The 21,069-nt window shown below is 40.3% G+C and overlaps 2 protein-coding genes and 2 non-coding genes across 9 annotated transcripts; all 4 read right to left on the bottom strand.

Moving 5' to 3' along the window:
- Nucleotides 1-4,558: 4,558 nt before the first annotated feature.
- naca (nascent polypeptide associated complex subunit alpha) lies at nt 4,559-13,039 on the bottom strand. Of its 6 annotated transcripts, none has more exons than XM_039799781.1 (9): nt 12,934-13,039; nt 12,275-12,349; nt 8,740-9,165; nt 6,071-6,156; nt 5,729-5,806; nt 5,496-5,642; nt 5,164-5,292; nt 4,937-5,059; nt 4,559-4,675 (listed from the first exon to the last, which is right to left on the bottom strand). In XM_039799781.1, the coding sequence occupies exons 2-9, from the start codon at nt 12,342-12,344 to the stop codon at nt 4,661-4,663; spliced, it is 1,074 nt and encodes a 357-aa protein (XP_039655715.1). In that variant the 5' UTR covers nt 12,345-12,349; nt 12,934-13,039; the 3' UTR covers nt 4,559-4,660. The 6 variants fall into 6 exon arrangements, with proteins under 6 accessions (XP_039655715.1, XP_039655713.1, XP_039655716.1 ...); XM_039799779.1 differs by lacking the exon at nt 8,740-9,165 and adding an exon at nt 6,752-8,194; XM_039799782.1 differs by having other exon boundaries at nt 12,275-12,352; nt 12,934-13,038.
- On the bottom strand, nt 4,749-4,822 carry LOC120559926. Its single transcript, XR_005639381.1, has one exon. It is a non-coding gene; the product is annotated as a small nucleolar RNA SNORD59 (small nucleolar RNA).
- LOC120559927 lies at nt 5,907-5,980 on the bottom strand. The gene has a single exon (XR_005639382.1). It is a non-coding gene; the product is annotated as a small nucleolar RNA SNORD59 (small nucleolar RNA).
- A 1,024-nt stretch (nt 13,040-14,063) lies between the features above and the next one.
- On the bottom strand, nt 14,064-19,018 carry prim1 (DNA primase subunit 1). The gene is made up of 13 exons (XM_039801575.1): nt 18,773-19,018; nt 18,488-18,645; nt 18,148-18,254; nt 17,990-18,063; nt 17,762-17,898; nt 16,870-16,928; nt 16,597-16,706; nt 16,365-16,456; nt 16,113-16,245; nt 15,949-16,018; nt 15,758-15,861; nt 15,229-15,327; nt 14,064-14,245 (listed from the first exon to the last, which is right to left on the bottom strand). Exons 1-13 carry the CDS (start codon nt 18,891-18,893, stop codon nt 14,226-14,228), a joined length of 1,284 nt encoding a protein of 427 aa, XP_039657509.1. The 5' UTR covers nt 18,894-19,018; the 3' UTR covers nt 14,064-14,225.
- Nucleotides 19,019-21,069: the final 2,051 nt, after the last annotated feature.

The following is a 21,069-nucleotide window of genomic DNA, read 5'->3' as shown; positions in this document are numbered from 1 at the left end:
CGTATTGAGGAGGTAGAAAAACGCATTTCTAGTGCTGAAGACATCATTGCTGATTTGGAAGGCAGGCTATCAGACACGGAAAATAAACTCGCTGCCCTCTCTAACCGCATGGATGACCAGGAGGCAAGATCCCGGAGGGATAATATCATGGTTTTTTGGGGTCAAAGAAGGGATTGAAGGGAGCAACGCGCTGCATTTCTTTGAAACCTGGCTGCCCAAACTTCTTCACATGGAAACCAAGAAAGGCAGGATCCGACTGGACAGGTGCCACAGAGGTCTCAGTCGACCTAAACCCGGGATGACCCGCGTAGTCATCATGAAGCTCCATTACCCGGCGAATAAAATGAAGATATTAGCGCTTGGTGCGAAACAGAAGCTTGAATACGAAGGGGCCAGGATCTCCATTCGTCAGGACATCCCATAAAATGTCCTGCAGCAACAGAGGAGCTTCAACGATGTGTGCCAAAAGCTGATTTCCAAGAACGTCAGGTTCAGGATGCAATACCCGAAGACCCTCCGCTTCACCTACAACAACAAGGATTTGTCCTTCGACACAGCTGAGGAGGTTGCTCACGTTATTGGGGCAATGGATAGGGTTCCGTGAGTACTGTGAAGAGTTACAGCAGCGTACGCTGATCGGGGTGGTTTGGTGCACAAGTAATCTCTTCTAACATTATGTTTAACGTAGGTGTGCTCTATTAAGGTGAATCTATATGCCACCCCGTGCGCATAGTGCCCTATGGCCATTGAACCACTGGCATAGGCTATTAGAAGCCGTAACAGCATAGTGGGTTTCCAAATTAAATCCACATCATTTAAGATAGCATAATATGCAGATGATGTTCTTCTTTTTCTCACCAGTCCAGATGAGTCCATACCAGCTCTAATGTCTGCTATTCAGACCTTTGGATCCTTCTCTGGATACAAGATTAATTTTAGTAAGTCAATGGCCATGCCAATTGGATATGGTCATAATGTGCCAAATATACCAAACTTTCCATTCTTTCTACCTCAGGATTCTCATACTTAGGTATTTCTGTATCCCAGAATATTAAGAATTTATTGAGAAAAAATGTCAACAATGTACTGTACATGAACATATCAAGAGCGATCTTAACAGGTGGATGGGCAGAATTAACTTGTTAAAAATGAATGTTCTACCTCAGCTGCTTTATCCCATGCAGATGTTGCCTCTGTTTATTTCTAAAAAGGTAGCAGGAGAGACTTTGCGTCCATGAAAAGTGCTATATAAATTCAATTTATTATTATTATAAGAGAGGTTGAAAGGGACTTCTCAAAGTTCATTTGGCAAAAGAAAAAACCCAGCTTAATTATGAAAACTTTACAGCTCCCAAAAGACAGTGGAGGTCTAGCATTCCCTAATATTATATTATACAATCGGGCCTGTCATAGAAGATTCATATATGAATGGGTTCACTGCTATTTAAAGGGAATAGATGACCCACTCGAATCATGGGCTTGTCTCCCATTTAGATTACTAGGGGAACACACTCGTAAAAAAACTGCCCTTCCAAAAGTAAGGGACAATCCAATACTTCAAATCTCTATTAAGATCTGGCATGACATGCATAGGTTTTTAGGCAGAAAGGGTGCCTTTTTCTATTTGACTCCACTTATGGCTAACAGGGACTTCCTACCTGGTGTTGATAATGTTGTATTCTGCTCTTGGCGGAAAAGGGGAGTGAGAGTGGTTGGAGATTTGTTTGATGATAATAATATCCTCATGTCCTTTCCACAAGCAAAAAACAGATTTGGACTTCCACAAAAATACTTTTTTGACTATCTTCAAGTCCGTCACTTGATCAATACAAATTGCAAGCCAACTCAAACAGAAACACTGAAGGGACCAATTGATAAGTTCATTAAATTAATTTTACATTGAATAAAGGTCTTATCACATACTTTTATAATATCCTTCAGTTGTAACCAACACAATGTTGATGGGCTTGTGAAGCGATGGGAGGAGGACCTTCAAAGTGTATATGATGAAGATGGTCGGACCACTCACTCTGTTTCTCAGCAATAAATTTAAAGAAATACAATATAGAATACTTCATAGACAGCACAGGACACCTCATGTTATGAACAAAATTGACCCTAATAGATCACAATTGTGCCTTAAATGTAAGTTAACAAGTGGGACATATATACACTGCTTCTGGAGCTGTCCAAGAATATAAAATTTCTGTTCATGTGTATCCAAGCAAGTGACAGCAATATTTAAACACAGCATATGTAAAGATCTGGGCCAGTTTCTATTGGGGCAACCATCTTTGAATAGAGCTATGGATGAAAAAAGACCAAAATTACTCAATAAACTCTTATTTTTGGCCAGAAAATGTATATTATTTAATTGGATTAGTGAGAACCCTCCCACTGTAACTCAGTGGTACAAAGACATTTTTAGAGTTTTTCCTATGGAAAGACTAAGTGCCAAATTAAAAGGAAATGACGATACTTTTATGGACATATGGCGGCCTCTAATGGATTACTTGCCTAAGGATCTAAATGAAATTATCCAGAGGGGCAACACTGGCTTAGAAGGTGCCAGACTGAGCAGACCGGTGATAAGAAATATTTCTTATTAGGTACAAGGACACATTTCACAACAAATTTCTTGTTTTGTTGATAGGTTGAGGCACTTTTTTGACCAACTCGGGGAGACTGATCAGTCCAACTGCCTTTTCTGCTGAGGATCGGCCGTCTGGTCGGTGTGGCTTCCAGGCAGCGCTGCCTGGAAGACAATGTTGGGGGCTTAAAACACCAAACACAGAGTCACCCGCGTGCATTTGTGTCCTTGTGTGCATGAAATAAACAAAATGGGAACTCGCTCATAAAAAAAGCTCCATAGGCTACTAGAGGTCAAAAACTCCTCAGGGAACCTTGAAGTATAATTTTGAGGTATTCATACTTTACTTGAGTATTTCCATTTGAAGCTACTTTATACATGACTGCACTACATTTTAGAGGGAAATATTGTACTTGCTACTCCACTACATTTATCCAACAACTGTAGTTTCTATTACTTTTCAGATTAGGTTGAAGAGAAAACAAACATTTGACAAACCTGTGGCTCCCATTCAAAACCTGACTTGGGACCTCTACAAAAAAATAGTCTAGACTACAGCAGCTCAAACAAAGACCTCCCCTGAAACTTTCTCATATGGTTTCATATAAATACTTAGACTGAATCCAGGTCAATCTTTCCAAAATTTCACACAAAAGGATTATAGACAAGTCCAAACAAAATTTAAAAGTTGTGTAGCAGTCCTTTTTCTTTCATACTTACATACCACCTTAAAATATATGAAGGATTAAAGGACTTATGTCTCAGCAGGATTTGGACAAACTTGTCCATGCTTTTATCTTGAGAAGACTTTACTACTGTAACTGTGTCTTTACAGGTCTCCCTAAAAACTATCTAATCTCACTAAGACCAAGAAAGTGGGTCACATCACTCCAGTACTGAAGTCTTTACACTGGCTTCCAGTGCCTCAAATAACTGATTTCAAAATACTTTTGCTGGTTTATAAATCACTAAACGGTTTAGGGCCAAAAGACATTTCTGATCTGCTGCTACACTATGAACCACCCAGATCTCTCAGGTCGTCTGGGACAGGTCTGCTTGTTATCCCCAGAGTCAGAACTAAACAGGGGGAGCAGCGTTTAGTTTTTATGCTTCACATATCTGGAACAAACTCCCAGAAAACTGCAGGTCTGCTGCAACTCTGTTCTTTTAAATCAAGGCTGAAGACCTATCTTTTTGATGTTGCCTCTCTTTAAACAACTGTTAATTTCTTATACTGAAGTTGCATTGTTGAAACTGTATGACAATCTAAGCTTATAAAGAGAAATTAAAAAGTAAGACCAGTGCGACCGGCCCGTTCTGGGAACAGTAAGGATTGCAGGTGGAATAGAGCAACGGCTTATACATTGTCCCATATTAGCAGCCTAAAATCTCCTATTTTATCTGCTTTTATGTTTAACCGTTTGAACTGCTCTTTAACGTTTAATTTCTTATACTGCACTGTAACTTTTATTCTCGTATTTTATCAGTTTTCTTTTACGTTTTTATGTAAAGCAGTTTGAATTGCCCGGTTGCTGAAATGTGCTATCCAAATAAAGCTGCCTTGCTTTAACCATCAAGGCCTTTCAGATTTCTCCATTTAACAGGGAAAATTGAGATGTTACAGATACACCTCCGTTTTTCCCAAAAACGGATCAACTTTGGATAAAAGTGTGTTCATGGTCAAGTTTAGCTCAAGGCAATGACAATCATATTGATTAAGGCGTTAACAGGGTACCATGGTGAATCCATGTTTAGCACCATCGCAGGCTTAAATCTCAGGATTAGTCTGAATCTTGGGACTTTGTATGAGCTGGTGTTCTGTCCAACGCAATGCTGGGATGGGTCCAGCTCCCTGTGAACCCCTATAACAAAGTAAATCTGCAAGGTTCTGAATATTTATAGTAATTTCAGTCTCCTGAAGGGACACCTGCCCTACCCCATTTCCCAATGAAGTGCAAAAACAGAAAATTAATTTTATCAAGCCACAACTTTATTTCCATCTTGGGTATAAATTGTATAAACGAGCTTAAATCAGCAACCTTTCTTCAACCCTTTATTGCCAGGGTCCCATTACATTGTCAACTCCTGCAAAAGGAACAAAAAAAAAAAGTTTAAGATATGTTGTAAGAGGTTTTTCCTACAATTTAAAGAATTTCTCTCTTCTCAGGACAGAAATGTTGGCTTCAGTAAATTCAGAAGAACGAAAGTCACTGTATTATTCATCACTGAAGAGTTCTACATACACATGTATCTACAGACATCTGAGGAAACCATTTAAAATGGCCCATTGAACAGACTCCAAACCATTTTACTACCATTAATAGTTTTCAGTTTTTGAAATCTTACCATAATAGCATTGACAATGTCGTTGTTGTTGTTTTTCAGGGCGCGTACAGCCTTCGCTCGCGACACGTTGGCTTGTGACATGACGAGTTCGATATCCTTGACCTCAACTCCGGTCTCATCCACCTATTAAAAATAAAAAAAAGGCAGTGAATTTTTATATCTCACACGTTGAAACAAACTGCACATTTGTCAGTGTCCATCTTCACTTGATTAAAACTGCATCTTACCTCCTCTTCTTCGCTCTCCTCCTGTACTGTTGGCGTCTGTGTGTTTTCCTGGATGTTTGATACAGCTTCTCCCTGTACCTTGAATTTTTCTGCGGCAGCCAGCTGGGCTTGCTGGGAAAGATCTTCGATCTAGGAAACAAGAGTAAAATAAGATAATACATTATTTGGCAGAACATTTTCAATTGAGTATTTTGTATCATTTTGATGATTCACACATTACTTGGATCTTTTAATCAGTAGCCTGCTGCCTTATAACAAGTTAAGACTAGACAGGACAGTAAGACAAGTGTAATTACTAGACTTGATGACTAGTATAGTTGTTGGCTACATACCTTAGCTTCACCGAAGACGATGTATGTGTCTGATGCAGGGCTCTTGTAGACGTCTGGTTTGGTAATGACAAACAAGATGTTCTTTGACTTGCGAATAGTGACCCTGGTGACCCCCGTTACCTGCCTGAGACCAAGCTTCGACATTGCCTGCAAAAAATACAAGTCATTTTACAAATATGGCCAATTTTGAAAGAAAGCAAATGACCTCTACCTTAACACTGTAAGATCATTACCTTTCGTGCTTTCTTTTCACTGCGGCTCTGTTTGGCTTTGCTGACTGGCTCCTCGTCTATTTCGGCAGCTGCTGCAAGCTGTAAGATACCGAATATTCATCCATAGGTTATGTCAACAATAAATGTAGGTTGAGGAATTAGGAGACTTTTAGGTTTTCATCATCGTGCAAACACTTTCTCTTCTCAGGACAGAAAGGCTGGCTTCACTAGGCTCAGAAGAACGAAAGTCACTGTATAAATCATCACTGAAGAGTAAAAGGACAAACCTCCCTTCAAGGGTTTAGGTTCAAGTGTTTGTTTCGGTTCAGGTCGACAGTATTCAAGACCAGACTGAACTCTCACCTGAGCTTGCTGTGTCTGTGTCTGTGCAGAGTCCTGTTCCTCCAGCTCAGGGACTGAGTCATCACTGTCTGACTCTGTACCGGAGCCTACAGAACCAGAAATCAAGTTAGTCACAAGATGCAAATTATTACATACATGTATGCTTGCAAGTCATTATGAAAATATGCTGCATCAATCCTGGGGAATAAAAATAGGCAGGTTAATAGTGATTCCAAATATAGTATTTTTGTTGTGACCCAAGATGAACACACACCCACCGAACATGTTGAAAACTTGTAAATGTAAAACTGCGATAACCATTAATTTGATGTTGCAAAAGGGTCAGAGCTATTCAACTTCAAATCTTAACTAATGTGTACTCTAACGTATGTTGACAATACCCTCCTATCCAATGCCACATTGACCAGACCGTCACTAGACATCTTCAGACTAAAAAAATCCTATCATTGCACACATGAAACTGCACAACAATGCTGACCATATGCAACAAAACGGTTTCCAAAATTAGGAGCATCCATGTTAACTAGGTTGCATCTTTAAGAAAGGACAGTTTAAAATTAATGTATACCTCACAACCATGGCTTTTTAAGAGAACAACATATCTAAGCCTCTGAGCAGTACCCAGTTGCAACGCAGTGAGAGTTGAAAAAACAGATTGCACAAAAGAAAGAAAGAAAATACCCTTGTCGTTCTTGATCACAGGCTCCACCTTGACTGGGGTTTTAGCAGTTGTGGGGACAGGTTTGGGTGTTGAGACGGATTCGGACGGAGTTTTACTGATTACCTCAACCTCAGGTTTAACAGGGGCAGGTTTTGCAACTGCCTCAGCAAATGTGAGTTTAAGGGGAGCTGGGGCAGGAACAGCAGGCTCAACTGGAGCAGGTTTTAAGGGAGCAGATGAAGGTTCAGCTAGTGGTTTGGAAGGCTTGACAACCACAGCTGGTGCCGCCTTAACCAATTCAGCCTCAATGACCGGCTTAGCACCCATCACAGGGGCTGGCTTGGTAACCTCAGCGGCCGCTGGTTTAGGTTCTGCAGCTGGCTTAGGAGCCTCCACAGGAGCAGGTCTGGCCTCAGCAGCTGGCTTAGCAGCTTCCACAGGAGCAGGTCTGGCCTCAGCAGCCGCCACAGGAGCAGGTCTGGCCTCAGCAGCTGGCTTAGCAGCCGCCACAGGAGCAGGTCTGGCCTCAGCAGCTGGCTTAGCAGCCGCCACAGGAGCAGGTTTGGCCTCAGCAGCTGGCTCAGGAGAAGGTTTGCTTGGGGGGGCCTCCTTAGCCTCAATTTTGGCTGGGGCTGTTTTTGGAGCTTCAATGTGAGCTGGTTTAGCAGCCTCAACAGCTGCAGTTGAGGCTTCAGCAACAACTTCAGCACTTTCAACAGGAGCAGATTTAACCATCGCTGCTGCAACAACCTTTACAGGCACAGACGTGGGCTCAATATCCGGTTTGGATGTTACCTTCACCTCTACAGTGGGTACAGGTTGTGGCATTTTAATTGGCTTCTCAGGTGGGATAAGTGGAGGGAGATCATCATCAGCAGCTGCAATAACAGGAGCAGCTTTTGATTGAGCAGGCTTAACTTCAACTGATGCGGGAGGGCCAGAGGTAAGAGTATCTGAAAATGAAACGGGAGCTGCCACAGCAGGCTTTGAGGTAACTTTAAAAGCAGCTGGGGCTGCAACAGGAGTTGCAGCAGCTGCTGGGGGTTTGTTTGGCTCAACTGGGGCAGATTTTGCTTCAACTACAGTTTGCTTAGGGCTAGCCTCTACATGGTTTTCATTTGCTGGTGTGACCTTGCACGCCAAAGGAGCAGGCACAAATGCCTCCCCTTTCTTAGCTTTGCCAGCCTTGACAACTTTTGGGGTGAAGCGGTTTGCCTCACTAGTGAGGCCAGGTGAGGTAGCTAAGGGAGATGGCACAGGTGAAAGGGGGGTAGTGGATTTTGGAGTAGATTTTGGTGAGGTGGGAGAAGAGGAAGAGGCAGACATGGAGGAACGTTTTCTTCTGCCAGGAACAGCCTTTGGGGCAGAGGAACCCTGCACATTCTTGGCATCTTTGCCTTTGGGCTTTGCAGGGCCAGAAGCTGCCTGAGGTTTCTGGGAGGAAGCTGGGGCAGGAGGTGTAGCTGAATAGAAAAATCACTCTTTTAAATCTTTTGGCAGGAGAAGGGGAAGTCTTACTCATGCGGATTAAATTATGACCAAACCAAGACGCAATGTTCTTGCTTAGGGTTAGGAAAAAGACACACCTGCCTAGCTTTAGTTTGATGCAAAACACTCAAAATGCAGACCATACTACTTACTTCCACACAGAAAACCACATTCTAAATTTAGTGAAAACACACAAATCATATTTGCGATGAACATCGCCACATCACGAAATATCGCCCTTGCACATTAGCTAGTGCATAAATGCACCAGCTATCACTGAACTCGTGCTTTAATGTAGAACTGACCTGACCGAGAAAAATAAACTTATCGAATCCTATGCAATTAAACACAAGTACAATTCGGCATTTCCTCTGAAATCTGTCTAAATCAATATGGATACAAATATCCACTCATGTTACCACCTGCGAATACATATGCCCAACCAACTTAAAAAAGGTGCATTCAAATGATTGCGACAAAGTGGGGAGAGGGGAGCGCCTGCTTTTCAGGATAAACCAACCTGACAGGTGGCGAGTTGAAAGAGGTGGGCCTCCACATTTGGAGGACTCCTTTGACTGAATGGCCTTGGAGAGAAGTCTAACAGCTTTCTTGTCAAGTTCTTCATTTTGAGTACCCACGGCGACATTATCAACAGGCAATACTTCGTCCTGAGCTGCGACCAGGCAAAGATTCTTTAAGTTTTCTACCTCAGTCTTCGGGGCATTAGTGGCCTTCACATCTTCCCAGTTTGCAATGACGTCTTCATGAGCAGATTGTTTCGGATCATCGGGAATTTCTTCTAGCACTGCACTGGGCTTGCCTCCAGAGGCCTCCACTTCAACAGAAATCTGCTCAACCTCTTGGCTGTCCGATTCCTCAGCTGCAACAGACTCCTGACTTTGTACCTTCACAGACGAACCGGCTTCTTCATCAGTGGGTGGTCCTTCTGAGGAAACAATGGGAGTCTCAGCAGAAGGCACTGACTCTAGAGGAACTGGCGTGTCAGCTGAAGCACCGGCTGGGTCAGCAGTTGCCTCTTGCTGAGAGACAGGTGTTGCTGCCAACCCAGTCTCTTTAGTTTGCATGGTCATTTGACCAGCAGCTACACCATTTGCTTGATCACCAGACGTCTGAATGCTAGCTTCTTCAGGGGAGACTATCTCTTGAGCTGGAACAGAGGTTTCTGGAGGATTCTCCAGTGGGATTGCCTTGCTCACAGGAATGGCCATCTCAGGAACAGCCATCTCAGTAGGAGCAGAAGAATTCAATACTCCTACAGCTGATTAAGGATTAAGGCAGATTAAGCAACAAGAGTAACAGGGGGAAGGGCAATCACAGTAGTTGTTTGGCGAGCAATTCTACTTAAACGCAAATTTTAAGAGCTTCATGACTACACCGTGAAGTGGAAAAGAAAAAGGTGCTCCACACGTGAACAGAAAATACGTGTTTGTGAGAAGTTTAATGTCGCTTGGCTTGCGTTTTACCAAAGTAAAAGAAGGGAAAGTGTTTGGTGCACTACGTAAAACAAAAAAATAACCCCATGTCCCAAACTCCATGCAGTGTCCCTATGTGAAATAAACACTATCTATGCACAACTATGTATGAAAAGATATAAATCTATCGACTAACTAAAACCTCAAATTAGACAGTACAGTATGTGTACATAATTTTACTGCTTTGTGGAAAAATTCACACTGCAATCTATTTCAAAAGACCTTTTTTTCTAAAGGAGAGCATTTGTCAGCATTAATAGTGTGAGAAAATGCCAACAAACTCAATCCCTATGAAATAATGACCCAACACTGGCCCTTATTTTGAGTAGTGTCAGTACAGACTCATCTGTGGTTGATTCTGCATCAGTATTTGCCCCTACCTTTGTCATCAAGGAAACACATTCCAGGGCTCCAGACTAACTTTTTGCCTTGGTTGCACTGGTGCACCTAACTTTTTTTATTTAGGGGGACAGCACAAAATTTAGGTGCACCCAAATTTTTCCTTACATCGCTGTTAACGCTGAATGGCGATACACGATATATAGCGCTGTATTTTCTTTATTGGGCAATAACCGATGCCCGGATAGCTCAGTTGGTCTATATAGAGGTTTGACTCCGACCTGCGGCCCTTTCCTGCATGTCATTCACCCCCTCTTTCATGTCTTCAGCTTTCCTATCAAACTAAAGGCCGAAATCTTAAAAAAATAAATAAAAAACAAACGAAAGACATAGGGAGTGCAATGGACTGAAGCGTATGCTACTCATAGTGACGGCTGACTCATTATGAATGGGTCCAGCACGGGTCAAATGCACTTTGGCAGGTCAGCGGCATTACACACGTCTTGTGTAGGCTATGAAATGTCTGTATCGTCAATGCGCTGCATTTTTATAAACTATGATAATGTGGCCATGGGTCACATCTCTCGCCCCAGGTCCAGCAGGCTCAGTCTTACACGCCAATACTCAACGAACTGAAGTTAGTTGCATTTAATAACTTCTGTGTTTTTCGCCGTGGCAGCCGCAATAACAGAGTTACCAGCGGAAACACTGGTACCAATACATGTTTCCCTCTCATAATTAACAATACACAACTGTGTTAATAACAATTAAAACTGTAGACAAATGTCAGCAGTTTGGACCGGCAGCACTGTGTCTCTCCATGTTGCAAGGGAGCGGGGCTGCGCGGAAGACAGATCTAAACACAGGCACGGCTTTACAGAAGGAATGGTTCATGTAACGCAACATTACACATATCAATATAAACGACAATGCTTCGTTCGTGGAGAGGCAGCGGATGCGAGGACATTAGGTGCACCGGTGCGACCTAGGAAAAATCTTAGTCGCACCCTTACAAATTTTGGTCGCACTCTAGAGCCCTGCATTCATTGAAATGAGACGTCTTTCCTTCTCAAACGTCATCTGAACTTCTCTGGTCTTTTTTTTGCAATGGAGTATTTTTTTTTTTTTTTTTTATAAGGATAATGTGATGTTAAGTCCAAAATAAGTGCAAACAAGTTCCACTGCTGCAACTAATCCGTTGGTATAAAAGTCCCTGCCCCACCCCTGAGCAAGCACATCACCCATATACAGACCCATTTCTGGAGGAAAACACTGGTTTACATATACTGGTGAAAAGTGACACAAAAGTATAAAAACCTGTGTAGTTCACAATTGGAGAATTATGCAGAATAGTTATGAGCCACTGTTTAATACAAATGAAATGTTTATGCAACACGCGCCCTGACAAAAGCAACACATTCAGGATATGACAGTCTGGACTTCAGACAAATCCATTATTCACTTTATTAACCAGATATTGTCTAATTTTTGGTCAAAAGAGCACCATGTACAACATGCTAACTGATCAAAAGATGTCAATTATCATTACATTATATTTACATGCCAGTATAACCAAACTTGAGAAAAGGACTTACAAGCAGTATGACCCTACAAATATAGCTTGCGTTTAAATTTAAAAAAAATAATTATCCTACAATAAGAGGTTACCGTCAGGCTAAAATAAACATGCAACACAAAATGATCTGTGCCAGACAACAAATCTACACAAAGTAGGTTTTCAAGGCATTTAGTGTGCACAGGGAAAACCACTCAACACCATGCATTGTGGGCTAAATCCAGTTGTCAGTGCAAGTCATCGCACACACCATTGTGAGTTTGTGTAAATAAAAAGAGGGGGGTCCTGGATTACTCTTTTCAAACCAAGGCACTCAACATCACCACTGCAGATCCCGCAGTGGGTAAACTATGGTTACAAATGTCCTAACACAAGGCTGGGACAGTCAAAACAACCATCACCTGTTACATCAACTCAATGTCCAGCCAGCTGAGACAACTACCTGAGCCAAATAATTGTCCAATCATCAATATTGTCCTTTTACTTAAATTACCTTCCATAGATGGCCATTTGCTGAACAATTCACCCGTTCTTCGAGTTCCAGCAAGGAAAACAGGAAAATCTTTCTACATTCCTTGAGTTCCAGGACCCCGTTGTTTAATATGAATTATTGCATGCACATTTATGATAAGGTAAAATATACGAACCGGTCTCCACTTGAGGCTGCTGCATCTCCTGCTCTGTGACTGGGACAGTTTCTGTAGCTTCACCAGGCATGGTTGCTGCTGAGGAAAAGGCAGTTTATTAGCTTAAGCCAAGTATTAAAAACTAACGTTACTAGTGGTGTAAGACAAATTTAGTCAAGACGTGTGGTACTTAACGGCTCACTGACGTTAGCAGGGACTAGTTAGCCGATTCAGACACTGACTTGCAGTTGTTCACGTTTTAGCTAACGTAAGTTGAACAGGTGACGGAGCCCATGCTTTAGCCCAGTCTTTAACGTTACTCTCTTGTGAAGCAACATTTAACTAACTGCTTCTGACAGCCTCAACGGGGGAAAGCTAAGAGTCACACCATCGCTTTTTACTCAAATTTAAAAAGTTGTCACACAGATCAACCTAACACCACTTGTCAGCTCACTGCGGCCCTGACTGGCTGCTAGTAAACTGGAAGTCATGTTCCCCCATTTTGAGCAGGTAATCGGTAGTACAACGGCACATATATCACTGAAGAGAGGCACAAAATAGAACCAATATCTGTACCAGCTTGATGACACTACTTTACTTTAAGGCATGAAACGTGTAATACAGACGGTAATAAGTGAAAAACGGCTGGATGATGTTGGATTTTCAACGGAGACACTCACCGACTCGGGACGTTATATCCAAGATGGCTGTGAGAGAGAAATTCTAACCTCTGTTTCACGGTAATATCCTGTTTAGAGCGGTCTTCTTCTTCCGGGTTGTTTAAAGGCACAATGAGTGATATGTTACCATATCACGTTACAATTTTAAATATTTGTAACTAACTTTTGTATTTTCATGTTATGATGTATAACAGTTAGGTTACTAGAAAAGCAGTATTTTACTCAAGAAATATGTTTAAGGAAAAATTGTGAGTATTTGTAATTGTATTTTTTTTATTTTATGCCACCTGTTAAAATAACTGTCACCTGTTACTAGATTTTTATTTTACTCAAGTACAATTTTGATTATTTTTACTTGCTTATTTTAATTTTATATCTACTTTAAACTTCTACTTTTACAAATGTCAGTCAAAATAACGGTTACATCCAAACCAGCTGAGCCAACTTAACAAATGTCTGGCCATAGTTTGCTAATTTTGAATATAGAAATGTTACTATTACTCCATTACATATCAGAGGGAAATATTATTTACTCCACTACATTTATCTGACCGCTATATTTTACCGATACAGATAAAGACTTTACATACATATGACCAACATATTAAATATGATAAATTGTAAAATGTTCCTGTTTAAATTCAATATTAAAATCTCAAAAAAATTTAAGTTTACAAAAGTACTTTTTGGTAGTGATCTCGACATAACTACCACAATAATATATTGCTTATATATTAATTCATCTGTAATAATCAAATTATATATATATGGTTGTTTAATTTTGATGTGTAATAACATTTCCTTCTGATGTGTAATGGAATAAGAGTTAGTATACAATTTCTCATATGTACTTAGAATAAATGTCAAATGAACTAACTTGTTTGCTATTCAAGATAAAAAATAAAATCTGAAAAAAATTCTTGTTTTTTTTAAAAGTAACAGGAATACAAGATTTAAAAACATTTGAAATAGATTTATTTTCACAAATGACTGTACAGTAGAAAAATGTTGGCAGAAAAAGACAAACAACATACAATCCTATAGTAAGGACATCATTTACTTGTGTTTTGTTTATGAATGTATTATTACGGAGCTTCATAAGAGTAATAAAACTGATTGGGATGAAATTATTCAGTTTTTGATTTTGTTTATTTGTTCATCAGAAAAAATATCAATTCTTTATCACAACATGAAGCCCTCATAACAGGACAGTTTGCATCATCACCCACATTAAGTAACAGGGAGCTATTCACAGTTCCACTTCTGTAGCACTTCCTGATTGTTGATCCAGTTCAGAAGTCTTTCTGAAGATCTAAAAGAAAGGAAAAAATATATTACATGAAAGAAAAAACTTCTGTGGCGCCCTGGTAGCTCACCTGGTTGAGTGTGCAACCCATATACTAAGGCCTGGGTTTGACTCTGTCCCCCATCCCTTTGCTGTCTGTCTCTCTCTCCCTCCCTCCCTCCCTCTCCTGTCAAATATTTAGCTGTACTATATAAAAAGGCAAAAAAAATATATATATAACCAACTTCTTAAAAGGGGAACTATGCAGTTATTTTAGCTTAATTTACCTTAACTGAACAGCTTCGGAGTCATTGGAATGGTTGGATTACTTTTTTTTAGGGTTGAGCACCTGCGTGTGGAAAAACCACCCAGCTAGCTATAAGAACTAGGTAGCGATGGAGTTTTTCACACTATCGTCATGGCTGAGCTGGCAAAAAGCTAGGAAAGTATTGTCGGAGGAATAGCGCAAGAGGAAATGGCAGACTGACCGAGCGAGGAGTCAGACACGAGTAAACATCGGCCCTGCGATTTCAGAATGGCGAGAACTGAGACAAACAGAAGCCTGCAAATCCGATGCTGACCTGGCGTTCTTGCTGTTGCACTTGTAAGTATCTTTGATCAGAAACTTTATCTGCCACCGAGTTTTCTTGTCAGCTTGATGTTGGCAAACGCAAGTTGCTTCTGCTCCGACAGCATTCTAAGGCCATTGTAGGAAAAAAGAATAATGTTACGGACCCGCAGAGAAGGGTAATATTCCGAGAAAAACCTCAGGGGACATGGCTCCGTGCGTTCGCCGGCTTCTTTGAAAACAAATGCACATGACCAGAGGGAGAAGATGGGAGGGGGGAAAGAGTCGCCAACGAGTTTTTACGATGGTGTTGCCAAATATCTATTCCGAAGCTGTAGGTGGAGCTCTATAGAGAAACCTGCGAGCAAAAAGCGAAATTGCCAAAACTGCATAGCGCCCCTTTAAAGTCGCCTTCATTTCATCTACTAAGAATAAAACTTACCACTTTTTTTGAGAAGTTCTCCTTTCCATGAGCGAGCCATCTTATCCAGAAACTGATCAAAGTATTTCACATATTTCGCCAGGCTTGTTCTTTTGTAATCTGTTAAAAGTAATCAGTTACTCAGATTATTTAGAATAAACTATAAATAATTTAATAAACTAAAGCTCCATGGGTTCTCATTGATAGTTAGCATATCTCATCATGTAAAAAGAATCTTTATTAATGATCAAAATTATAATAAAACAGGGTCAATAATTCAGTGACTCCTATCCTACAATAGGAGAGGCCCCACATTTCTTCAGTACCTGTTATATGTTTGAATTTATTTTGATATTGAGGAAAAATAAATTGAGGTTCAGCGTGTCAAAGTTGATGTACCACATTTGCCTCATTTGAGCCAGGATAAAAATGACAGATTAACTTGTGGTTAACTTGCCCTGCCTATAACTTAAAAAAAAAAAAAAAAAACGAGGTACAGCTCGTATGTGTGATATACCATAAGCTTGAAATTCAAATTTCAGAATCTCACCTCTGATCTTTCGTCTCTCTGCTGCGTCCTTCTCGTTTTCCTTCTCCTCTGACTTATCTTCCTCTTCGCCGGTCCTGGGTCGATCCAGCTCCTCACAGATCTGACTACAAAAATGAAAAGTTATGACATTAGCTCTGTTGAATATCAAACGCTGCACACAACAGAGCACGAGACATTCAATTATCGCTTACCCGATTGTGGGCACAGCAAAAGGATCAAACGTTTCTAATTCTTTGAGGTCCATGGGAACAGAAATACGCCCTGCCCAGAGTTCAAGAGAGAGAAGTCACAGTGAGACTGTTGGTGGTGTATTTACCACGCCATCTTGATTAAATCTCCTTAGATCCATGCTCACCGGTTTTGGGATGGACACTGAAGGGGCTTTTCAGCAAATGGTTCACCCCTTTGCTGACGTTCACATCGAGCCGTGGGTAACAATACTGCAGCATGATTTCTTTTTCAAAGTATTGGCCCCTTTTGGCAGTGCCCTGGAGAAGGAAAGATTATACCATCGTATCTGTTTATTATAAGCTCTCTTGCTGTAATATTTAAAAATCAATTCTAGGTTAAACAACCGCCATTATGTAATACAAGCAGAATTACCAACCTGTTTCCTATTGGCTTGTTCCTTCACCAGTTTCCAACGGTTCTCAGGTTTCTTCTCGTTTTGGAAGTCCTGCTGTAATTCTTTTCTTACATGTAAAAGCTGGAGTTAAGGTCAAGGCCAGTTATTTTCACAAAAGGTTTTAACCAAACTGAAAGAGACCACTCTCATATTTGAGAGAAAGAAAATTCAGTTTTTTTTTTCTCAGCTCTACTGCATATTGTAAAAAGGATATCTTCAGGCGTGAGTGCCAGCACTTTGTCTACAGATTCCTTGCGTCCCAGTATGTCCTGTTCCTGTAGTGCGTACCGAGGGAAGTATCGCTCCACCACTGCCAAAGACTCTCTGTTGAGATCACAGGTACAGACTTTTTAACAGCTGAAGCCGCAACATCCGTCAAAGGCAAAGAACTCAATAACAGTCGGTGCAATTAGACACAAACATCTTAATTGAACAAACAGTTACAGCTCCATACTGAGCTTCACTAATAAAATACTCTGATTCTTACCTGATAAAAGGATGAATTGGATCTGTGAGCACAACTTTCTTCAGCGTCTCTTCGCCTCCCTATAAAACAGCAGTGAATAGAACATTAAAAAAATTTAATTAACTAATTGGTTTTATACAGATAGTCCAAAAAAAAAAAAAAACATATCCAGTTGATGGGAAAGAAAGGAATATTCTTGTGTTCCGTGTAGGGCTGCAACTAACAATGTTTTCATTATTGATTACCTTGACTATAATTTTAGCGTTAAATCGATCTATAGCTTGGTCTATAAAATGTCACAAAATAGTGAAAAATGCCTGTTTTAATTTCTTACAGCCCAAGGTGATGTATTCATATGCTGGTAGTTAGTTTTATACGACCAAACATCCAAAACCTCAAGATATTCAGTTTACTATCATATTTTATGACAAAAAAGCATCAGATCCTCACACTTGAAAAGCTGGCACAAGGAAATTGGCTTTGCATTTTTGCTTACAAAATGACTACAAAGATTAATTATTAAAATAGGTGCCGATTCATTTTCTGTTGATTAACTTATCAATTCATCTTTGCAAATCTGCTTCAGTGAATAACTTCCTGCCACACTAACACTGTACTCATGCCCAATAATATCTGTTAAATATAACAGAACAAGAATAGTTGACTGATAAATAATCAAACCTTTTGTTACCTCATAGCTTTGAAAGATTACAGTGCTTCCTACGTGTGCTAGACTAGTGCTCTATGAAGGCTGCCCGGGTCTTAACTATACCTGAGATAAAATGGACGATTTATTGTTTGGGCACTATTTTACCCGAGAGAAACACACTGATACACACACAATGCTGAACACAACACCCTGCTGCTAATAAATAGGCTACATGTGTTCTAATCATCTAATAAAAGCGGTTACCTTAACCAGGCTGAGGTATTCTGCAACTGCAGAGCGTGCTGCTACAGAGAGCTTCCTAGCAGCTTCATCACACACCCAGCAATGCACTCCTCTTCTGCCAGAATAAACCCACAGCAGGTGTTGGAAACCAAAGTCCTCTAAAAGATCACATACATCGAAAATAAGTGTTTGATGCTAATTCTGCCAAAAATCAAAGATAACACGACACAAAATCAATGACAAACAAACCTCGAAGAGCTCTATCCAGGATGTGAATGGCGATGGTCATCAGGGTCCAGCACTTGCAGCAAATGTCTGCAGCACTAAAATGAGAGTTTGTGTTATCTCAGTGATGCGACTGTCAAGATATTATGAATTAAACAAGATAAACCCCATAATCAGTTCACCTGCAACAGCTTCTGACATCATCATAATCTGTCATATCAATATCAAACACCAGCTCCTTCTCCAGGGCCTGGAAGGTCCCTGACTTCACTGTGTTGTGCTGATTGGGCTGTGGGTCAGAATCAGTTTTAATGGCCAGATAATTGTAAACACATACAAGGAAATTGTTGCTCGCACATAAATAGACATACGGCTAAAAACAATGACAACAAAGCTGAACAAGGTATACATAAACAATTGACAACTAAGGTTATGTACAAAGAGATTCAACTTTATCAATATAATGTCTGCAGTGACACAAAAAAGCAAGTGAAAAGCAAAAGTAGATGTATGCTGTCTCACCCTGTGACTGTATATGGCTCCAATGTCAATCTTGTAAGGGTTCATCTTCTGCATTTCCTTCTCCAGCTCGGTCTGTGTGCTGAAAGACTGGTAGCGGACATAGATGTCATCTTTGAGTGTGAAGGAGAACTCTCGGTTCTGAAAGTAGTTCTTCTGCACTGAGGTTGTAGACGCAAAAAAAGGACACATTAACACATACAGACAGCTAAATCGCAAATAACATTGGTTAACATAACTTGCTAGCATTGCTTTTTGCTGGCTTTCCCGGCCTGTAACGTTACTCACCTCCTCCATAGTTCAGCCAGCGATAATACTGGGAGAAGGGGAACAGGCGTCGGTAATACAGCGGTAATAAGTCCGGTAAACAGGCCGAGTCGTAATTTGAGGACGACATTAGTGACAACATCGGAACAGCTACGGTACCGTTGTAAAATTAGGTTAAATTGCCAGCAAGACGCTTGCTACAGACTGACAGTTCGGTGTGTTGTCTTACACCAAGTGTAGCGCGGGAAAACTCTTACGCGGAGGAGAAAACCAATGAGACAAGGATGAGTAAATGACGTCAACGAAACGCGGAAATTGTTTTCCTAAGTAATCGATATTTCCCCCAATATCCTTCTTTGTTAGATCCGCCCGCAAGAAAAAGTAAAGACAAGTACTTACGAAAGAGTTTAACTTGATTGCGGTGCCATATAATAGGCTATGTTAGTTGATGTTCTCAAAGCTTGTCCGCACCTTATAATATTCGTCCTTCAACGGAAGTGTAGCCGGGCGAACAGAGGATCATGGGACGTGTAGTCATTTTACTCTGCTGCAAAAATGTGATCAACCAATGAAATAAATGCAACAAATAAAAACAAATAATAAGAAGAAAATAAATGAATAAATAGCTTAAGCGAAAATAGATAAAATAATGCAATGTACGGAAGAAAAGTATTCTATAATCACTCCAGCAACAAAACTATTACTGAATCCTGTTGAATGTGTTGTGATTTAATGACTTTGTTTAGATTTTAATTTCTTTCTTACACCTTTAGAGGGCAGTACAGTTTCATGAGAAACTTTTACAGGGTTGCCACCCAGAGCCCCATTTCAGGGAACGCAATAGTAATTGTCATCATGGCAGAGCCTACTGAAACACTATGAACATTTATTTTCTTACAGAAAGACTATGGAAACAGTCAAAATGAAAAATTAATGAAGATACACAGATACTCTCAGGAAAGAGGTGGAAAACAAAAAGGACACTTGCCCTGGTTTTAGAGATAGCCCGGGATGCAGGGTCGAGATGTGCTTGTGTTTTCATACAACTGTCCTCTTTTGTTTTGGATAGATTTCTCTAATGTCATTTTCTCTTTAGTCAGAGACACTTGTAGGTACGTACTAGTACAAGGACAACATTTGCTTTGACATTTGAAAAGGGCACTTTGAATTCAAAGGCAAGGGTGGTGCTTATTGCTTAATATTGATGTTTTTTTTTTCACTGTTGTATTTTTAGCCAGTCTCAAACTCATTGGACTGAAGTGGCGCTGTTCACACTGAAGGTTAAGGGCTGTGCAGCGATAAGAGCTCTCGTCATTTATTGTACTTCTGATATTAAATAACAGTCGGCCATTGTACTGTGGCTGCATATTAAATATGAGTTGCTCTACAATTTTTTTTCATTCTGTCTCATCTCATCTCCTGACTTTTCCAATTTTGTCATTAAAACGTCTCTCTATAATTTCCTTCCATGCCTCTGTCATTTTGTCTTTATTTCAAACAAAATGGAAATACAAACCTTTTCAAATACAGTGCAGCTTCCATCAAATGTATTAAATCCTATATATCTCATTATATCATACATTAATGACATCATGTGAATATGAAGCTTTTAAGAAATGAAATCAATATTTTCACATATTTGACATGTAGATGCTGACAGTGAGTCTTACGTTCCACAGTTGCAATTAGCCAGCTGCGTTAGCATAATATGCTACAATATGTGAAATATCTGTGCACTAGATTAATGGTAATGAACTACTTTCTCCTTTGCAGCATCACTGAACTGTGCCACTTTCAAGAGCAATTAATAGACAAGCATGCCAATACATTTCCACTTGATGATTGCGCTTGTTTTTATGGAAATAGTCTTTAATCATATCCTGATTTACATAATGCAAAAGCTTTCAACCACATCTTACTTGAATTATGCAAATTATTTCACTGCAAGCCATAGGGGATGTGGTTAGACCTTTCTTAGAAATTATTTGAAATGGATTTGGGATTAACACTGTCTGTCTCTACCGACACTACCACTGTATGTATGCAAATGAATGCACATTACATACAGTAGTAGACAAAACAGTGCTTACGAACATCCACTGACACACACACACACACACACACACACACACACACACACACACACACACACACACACACACACACACACACACACACACACACACACACACACACACACACAACTAAACTAAATGTCAGTGGGTTGAGTTAGATGTAAGGTGAAACAAGGGGTGAAAATGTAACTTTCAGCTGTGTCTCTGATAAATCTAGGTCAGACATACATCAGGTGGCCATGG

Source organism: Perca fluviatilis, chromosome 5 (genome assembly GCF_010015445.1).
Source record: "Perca fluviatilis chromosome 5, GENO_Pfluv_1.0, whole genome shotgun sequence".
Lineage (NCBI taxonomy): Eukaryota > Metazoa > Chordata > Actinopteri > Perciformes > Percidae > Perca > Perca fluviatilis.
The sequence above is the reverse complement of the archived record's forward strand: the minus strand, read 5'-3'. Positions and strand labels throughout refer to the sequence as shown.

What these genes read in the sequence shown, in the direction of transcription:
- naca (XM_039799779.1), bottom strand. Translation starts at nt 12,344, where the DNA reads ATGCCTGGTGAAGCTACAGAAACTGTCCCAGTCACAGAGCAGGAGATG. An exon ending in GCAGCCTCAAGTGGAGACCG is followed by an intron (nt 8,195 to 12,274) that starts GTTCGTATATTT and finishes TTTTCTATTCAG; the next exon opens with CTACACCTCCTGCCCCAGCT. An exon ending in AGGAGAGCGAAGAAGAGGAG is followed by an intron (nt 5,060 to 5,163) that starts GTAAGATGCAGT and finishes TATTTTTAATAG; the next exon opens with GTGGATGAGACCGGAGTTGA.
- prim1 (XM_039801575.1), bottom strand. Translation starts at nt 18,893, where the DNA reads ATGTTGTCACTAATGTCGTCCTCAAATTACGACTCGGCCTGTTTACCG. An exon ending in GAGCCATATACAGTCACAGG is followed by an intron (nt 18,255 to 18,487) that starts GTGAGACAGCAT and finishes TCTGACCCACAG; the next exon opens with CCCAATCAGCACAACACAGT. An exon ending in GCTGGCACTCACGCCTGAAG is followed by an intron (nt 16,457 to 16,596) that starts ATATCCTTTTTA and finishes TCCAGCTTTTAC; the next exon opens with ATGTAAGAAAAGAATTACAG.